The sequence below is a fragment of the Aulonocara stuartgranti genome (genome assembly GCF_965226115.1).
Source record: "Aulonocara stuartgranti genome assembly, chromosome: 19".
Taxonomy (NCBI): Eukaryota; Metazoa; Chordata; class Actinopteri; order Cichliformes; family Cichlidae; genus Aulonocara; species Aulonocara stuartgranti.
In genome coordinates, this window is record NC_138955.1 from 6,938,218 (window position 1) to 6,945,468 (window position 7,251).

General features: G+C 39.9%; 1 protein-coding gene across 1 annotated transcript; it reads left to right on the forward strand.

Moving 5' to 3' along the window:
- Positions 1-59: 59 nt before the first annotated feature.
- tmem30b (transmembrane protein 30B) lies at positions 60-4,455 on the forward strand. Its single transcript, XM_082516110.1, has 8 exons — positions 60-180; positions 567-765; positions 1,915-2,022; positions 2,145-2,252; positions 2,411-2,501; positions 2,582-2,719; positions 2,832-3,041; positions 3,651-4,455. The coding sequence occupies exons 2-8, from the start codon at positions 577-579 to the stop codon at positions 3,827-3,829; spliced, it is 1,023 nt and encodes a 340-aa protein (XP_082372236.1). The 5' UTR covers positions 60-180; positions 567-576; the 3' UTR covers positions 3,830-4,455.
- Positions 4,456-7,251: the final 2,796 nt, after the last annotated feature.

A 7,251-nucleotide genomic window follows, 5' to 3' on the forward strand; every position in this document is an offset into this window, starting at 1 on the left:
GTCCGCAAAACCCCGACCCTGCAAACAACTGACGTCATCCCTAGAAAAGAAAAGAGCAGTGGCAGAGTAGGCGGGGTAAGCAGGTAAAGGTGTTCCGCTCCGTCGGGCTCACGACTCAGGGAAGCATATCGATGTTCTGCTTTTGAGGCTTTTGTGTCTTCGTTTTAGAGCTGATTGCACGTAAGTGGCTAAACATATAAACCCAAGTGTTAGGCGTGAATATAATGATAAAGCATTTTGTTTGGGGTAAACTATGTATCTGAACAAACCCATTTAAAAGTGAGCGAAAACTCAGTGGTGTACTTTTAACAATCTGTATACCGTTGGGGTCGGGGTTTTAGATTTCGTGTGTACAGTATTACAAAGGTTTTCGCTGTGTTTTATGTCGAGCTGTGCTACAGTGTTTTGTGACGTCAGTTGTCAACACACCGTATAAATCTTTGGTGAACAAATGAGCTAGTATACTTTTAGTAGGGGGTTCATACATTGCCGTGGATGTGATAGACACATTTGCAATGCTATAAACTGGATCATACTTGTAAACCTATAATGATTCAATCCAACAGAAGCGAGAAAATGGTGAAACAAGAGTCAGAGTCAGCCAACCGGCCAGACAACACCGCCTTCACCCAGCAAAGGCTTCCGGCATGGCAGCCTATACTTTCTGCTGGAATTGTAATCCCAGGATTTGTCCTCATTGGGCTGGCCTTCATCGGCATTGGAGTCGCTCTCCTTGTCACTTCCAGGAGCATCCAGGTGTTAGAGGTATGACCTCCACACTGAAAGCATATGCCTAGGATGAACAATCAAATGACAACTTTTTAAAATAATTATAATTATTAAACAGGGGCGGATCTAGAATGGTGGCATGTGCCACCCTAAAATGATCTCTTGCCACCCCAAGTGTCACCCTAGTTTTGCACATGACAGTGTTGTTTATTAAAATAAGATACCATTAACTTTGAATTTATTGAATAGTGTTAGCCCCCTACACCAGCGGTCCCCAACCTTTTTTGCGCCACGGACCGGTTTATGCCCGACAATATTTTCACGGACCGGCCTTTAAGGTGTCACGGAAAAATACAACAAAATAAAACTAGTACCGGTACCGAAAAAAAGAAGATTTATTCATAACACACGTGAAAAGACCCAGGAAAACCGAGTTAACGATAAAAACGATAACAAAATAACGCTGAAAACCGATTAAAAACCCTGAAAACCATACATTTCACACCCGAGCCTCAACTCTCGCGGCCCGGTACCGAACGACTCACGGACCGGTACCGGTCCGAGGCCCGGGGGTTGGGGACCGCTGCCCTACACCATTAACAAATGGTTCAGCTCATAGCAGGACCGGCTTTTTTCTTGTTTTCAGCAGAAAGCCATGCCTATGATTGTGCCAGAGCACATTTTGAACAACACCGCTCCATGTTGTGTAGCTTTCTGAATTTTATACATATTGTGCTATATATTTATTTATTAAACTGGCTATAGAGTACATAGAATCAAAATTCACGTGTTTTATGTGGATTCTATGTGAAACTAACATGTTTAATTATGTGGGCTACAGAAAATAATTAAGTTATAGACAATATTTATATGAAAAGCATGTATATTTACTGCATTTGAATCATTTTAACCATATGTCATCACCTGCATATGTGTTTGAAAAAAAAAAAAGGCTTTGATTTTGCAACCCCATTTGATTTCTCTGCCACCCTCATGCCACCCTAAGAAAATTTCTTTAGATCCGCCCCTGTTATTAAACAGTCTTTAAACATTAAAATTGATATATGGGATCATTCTTATAAACAGTTACTGACCATGCTGTCTGCTTACAGACTTGATTACAAGAATAAAAATAGGTGTTTTTGAGAAGTAAGAATTCATACTTTGATGTTCTTTCCCACACAGTTGGACTACACTGGGGATAGCAACGGATCACCATGTTCTAGCTGCTCCCAGTCAGTTATAGCAAACTGCAAGTGCTCACTGAACTTCACCCTCACTACTCTGTTTCAGGTTGGGATGGATCCTTATTTTATATAATTTATGCCAGCATAACTGTACTCCTGCCTCTCAATTCAGTGGGGTTTTTTGGTTATTGCTTTTTTTTTATGTGGGTTTTGTTTTCCTTAATCCAGGGCCCTGTGTTCTTTTATTACGGATTGTCAAACTACTTCCAAAACTACAGAAGATATGGGGCATCCAAAGACGATAATCAGCTATATGGAGACCTGAGTTACTTTACAGTGAGTTAAGAACACACAGTATTTCACAGACATGCACAGACTTGGATGTGTAAAAACATGCAGTTTCTAAAGCTGTGCTGAATTTACTTTTACAGTTCTGTAATTCATGTAAATCTTACAGACCATGAATTTAAAAAAAATGTCTGTATCTCTTGAAGAGCCCCAGTCGTTCCTGTTCCCCCTATGACTACGACAGCAGCAAAAAACCAATTGTGCCATGTGGATCAATAGCAAACAGCATGTTCAATGGTTTGTATGGGATCTCTAGTAATTGTGGAGATTAAAGTATCTTCTATAAAAGGAAGTGTTAATTTTTTTTTCTTTTAAAGACACTTTCACGCTGACTCGGACCGTCAATGGGACAACAAATAACGTGACCTTGGATGGAAAAGGAATAGCGTGGTGGACAGACTACAACATCAAATACAGAAATCCAAGCGTTACACCTCTGAAGAATGCCTTCAATGGTAGTACCTTTAGTTTAATTTTATCTTAAGTTGTGTTTAATAGAGGGTAATAAAGTGCACATTCCAGGAACTTAACATACTTTGGTAAATGTTGGCCTACTTTGACTTGCAGGTACTGTGAAACCCATAAATTGGGCCAAGCCTGCTTATGAGTTGGACGCATCAGACCCTAGTAACAACGGGTTTGTGAATCAAGATTTCCTGGTGTGGATGAGGAGGGCAGCACTGCCAAATTTCAGAAAGCTGTATCGACGAATCGATGCAAGCGGGGATTATCAAAAGGGTCTCCCAGCTGGAAACTACACGATTGACATCACCTACAGTATCCTTGTACTCATTACAGAATATACGATGATTTAAAGGATGATGCATATTTATAATATATGTATTTATACACATGTATAAATGATGATATGAAACCAATGATATTTAACACTTACAAAATAGCCTGCTGTTTAAAAAATAAAAAATTCCACGATTTAAAGATTTACGAGGCTCCAGTGTCGTGTTACAGCCACAGCAGTGTATTCGTAACCTGTTCAACGGGTTGGGTGTGTCTCTGTTCACCAGAGCACTGGCTTGAGCACAATGACTCAGGAGTTCTTTAAGGTGACCAAAAAAACAGGCAAATCTTCTGACATAGGTAAACAAGCTAGGCAAATAGCTTTTGATTGTCCTGTGCCAAGGCAGGACTTATGTAAAGTTCTCCATATCGCCCACTTTAGAAAACAGGGCTGTAAGTTTGAATACTTTCAATACAACATTTAAATATATTTGTTTGTTTGCAATACAAGCAAGACAGATTTTTATGGAATGAAAAATGTACTTTTTGATATAACTTATGTCTTTTCTGCTTTAGTGTTATTGTTTTCCACAACTGGTATCCATTTGTATCTATTCTCAGTGTATATCCTTAACACTTGTGCCCCAGACTATCCTGTTCGGGCTTTTAATGGGGCGAAGAAGATTGTGTTCAGCAATGTGTCCTGGATGGGTGGAAGCAATGAATTCCTCGGCATTGCCTACCTCGTGATTGGTTCCCTGTGTGTCGTGATGTCCGTAGTTATGCTCATCGTCTATGCTAAATTCAAGTTCCCCGATGAGGAATGAGCATCTTGTCATGGACTTCAGCGGATGTATCGACTCGATCAACGTTTTCAATTATCCTTTCCGTCTTTTTGGCCTTCATTCGATGAGGTGATCAAGGTGCGGTTTAGTCCTCATGTGAAATGCTCAAATTACGTATTTTATCCTGGGTATGAAGATTTATCTCCGGAGGTGCAGACAAAGTCTGTTTTTAACTTTCAAAGGACTTGATGCTGATGTTACTGTATTGATTCCATGCAACTAGTGAGCTAGCATAATTTATTTTATTTTTTTTAAATGTTGGTATATATAGTTGTCCACCGGCACATCTGTAAACTAATCCTTTACTTGTCTAGCCAACAAATAGTCATTGCCAGCAGACCTCTTAAAAACATGCTTTTGTCATCAAAAACTGAGCTGCATTCTCACTTTAACTCAGTAACAATATTAAAGCCATAAATCATTGAAAAGCTATTTAATCTGTGGGGTGTGTAATAGAAGTTGCAAATGTTGCTGTTACTCAGGGATGCGGTGTATAGGCTAAGCCCCTAATTATATTTTCTCTTAACTTGTTCCAGTTTGAACTGTTTACTCTTTGAAACTCATGCTTTACTTTATGTTGGTATTTATTTAAATAAACATGACCAGAACGATTGTGTCCTACTTCTTATTCTGCATATATAATCATACTCAAAAAGCTCAATTTGGTACATGACATTTTATTTTATTATCAAATGTGTAATATCATGTGCTGGTGGGTCTGCCTTCTTGATGAAAAGGCAAAGGGAGATTGAGATGTGATCTTTTTTTTTTTTTTTTTGTCCTGTGGGTTTGTGGGTGGGGTCTCTGTAGAAGGGACTTGTTCCGGCTCTTTGTCCTGTTCTTCCAGCAGTTTCTGAAAACTCTTTGGGGCGATACTTCTCACATTGTCCTGCCGGGGTGGGGCCCACTCATGACACTTGATTTAAATGTGATCCCATGGAGTGCCGATAGAGCACATGTCCAGAGGCCCCATTCCCACCATGCCACTATTACTGTCTAACAATGGGATGGAAAGAGTACTTTACTCAAACACACTTTTCATATAGTTAAAAATATGCTAGGCTACTTTCTTTTTCTGCTCCATTTTGAATGCACATGCTGTACCTTGTACTCCATAACATTTATTTTAAAGCTTTAGTTATTATTTTACAGAACTTTAGATACAAATCTACACACAAAAGGAAAGAAAGTTTAGCTAACTTGTATCTGCAGTTAAAGTATATAAGTTAAAATCTATCAACACACACATACACACACACACACACACACACACACACACACACACAATTTTAATCACATATATACAGAATTACATAAAAAATTAAGCAGTCATAATGAAATGAATGCTCACAAGACGAAGTCCTCAAAATCATTTTTTTAATATATATCATGACTAAAGATAGAAATCTATACAAGTTTTCAAATTTTGGGGAAATATATTCCAGTCATTAATTGCTTATTAGGAGAGAGCTGACTGCGCAAAAAATGATGCATTACTTAGGCACACCTACATGGCGGACCTTGTTGCTATACTCATTTGCCCAGAACAGGCTGGATAAATCTCATATTGTATTCAGATGTACTAAATGCATATCTGAATTCAATAGTAGAATGTGTTTATAAAGTGATCTGATGAACTTTAAGTCAGTCTTATTCACCTGTGAGCAGCATGACATGCAGAAATGAGAAAGAAAGAAAGATTCATTGCATTCAGATTTCCTGTCTGTCACCTTATTTATGGAATTACCACAACTTTTCTCGCTTTTGAGTTTGATAGTGTTGAGAGAATCTGATTCATTTTCACATCATCTGTGTGGTTAAAAGTCAAAATATTTGTGCTAGTTAAAACCAATCTGGGACTGCATTTCTGGAGGACTAGCACTAAGCTCTAAAAACAAATTAATATGAGGTTATATATACTTTTTTACATTTATAACATTTTGTATTGTCCCATTTATGGGTACACTTTTGAGTTCTCTTTTCCTAAGAGTTAATCAGTCCTTTTATAGATCTGTTTAATATTTTCTTTCGTCTGTGTTATGATCTCAAGGAACAAATTTTCTTTGGCCTTCCCGTGTTGTCCTATGACTTTATTTTGAAAACCTTCAATTAATTCAGTCAATTGTATATTTTAGATATTGGGCAAAGAATGTTAAACATGGAGCTGCCGTGCAGGCGGAAAAGAGGAAGACCACATTGACAAATCATGGATGTAGTGAAGGACAACATGCAGATAGTTGGTGTAACAAAGGAGGATATTAGGGATAGGGTGAGAGGGAGAATAGGATGACCAGTTGTGGCGACCCCTAGCGACAATAACCTGAAAAGAAGAAGGGAGTATTCACTTTTTATATAGGTGTAATATAGATTATTAAATATAAGCAACCAATTTTTTTTAAAGTATTACCTAACAAGGATTATAACTTTTTCTTGAGTAAAGACTTTAACACAAGTAATTCAACACAAAACAATTCTCCACGTTTCACGTACTGATAATAAATATGTAGTAGGTCACAGGGTTGCACATTATGGAGGGCCCAGAGTGCCAAAGGGAATTAAATAAATGCATAATTAGTATGTGAGAATGCTGTTTGTAGATTACAGCTCAGCATTCAATACCATCGTTCCCTCGAAGCTGGACAGGAAACTGCAGGATCTAGGACTGAGCAGCTCCCTCTGCAGCTGGATCCTTAGCTTCCTGTCTGACAGACGCCAAGTGGTCAGACTGGGCAGCATCACCTCATCCCCCATCACACTGAACACTGGTGCTCCACAGGGGTGTGTACTGAGCCCTCTCCTGTACTCACTCTACACCTACGACTGCACGGCCACTAACAACTCCAACATCATTGTGAAGTTTGCGGACGACACTACAGTGGTGGGTCTTATCACCAACAGTGATGAGACAGCTTACAGGGAGGAGGTCAGCGCCCTGACCCACTGGTGTCAAGACAACCATCTCACCCTCAACGTCGCAAAGACAAAGGAGTTGATAGTGGACTTCCGGAGGTGCAGAGAAGTACACACCCCCATCACCATCAACGGCGCTGCTGTGGAGAGAGTGAGCAGCTTCCGGTTCCTTGGTGTACATCTGGCTGAGGATCTTACGTGGTCAGTACACACAAACAAAACAGTGAAGAAGGCGCAGCAGGGCCTCTTCTTTCTCAGGAGACTGAAAAGATTCGGCATGAGCCCCCGCATCCTCAGGACCTTCTATCACTGTGCCATTGAGAGCATCCTCACTGGATGCATCACCACCTGGTATGGCAACAGCACCGCCTACAACTGCAAAGCTCTCCAGCGAGTAGTGCGGTGCTCTGAACGGATAATTGGAGGTGAGCTTCCCTCCCTCCAAGACATCTACAGGAAGCGCTGCCTGAGGAAAGCGGGGAGGATCATCAAGG

Coding starts and splice junctions, on each gene's coding strand:
- tmem30b (XM_082516110.1), top strand. CDS start 577: ATGGTGAAACAAGAGTCAGAGTCAGCCAACCGGCCAGACAACACCGCC. Junction 2,720..2,831: donor TCTGAAGAATGCCTTCAATG/GTAGTACCTTTA, acceptor TTTGACTTGCAG/GTACTGTGAAACCCATAAAT. Junction 3,042..3,650: donor CACGATTGACATCACCTACA/GTATCCTTGTAC, acceptor CTTGTGCCCCAG/ACTATCCTGTTCGGGCTTTT.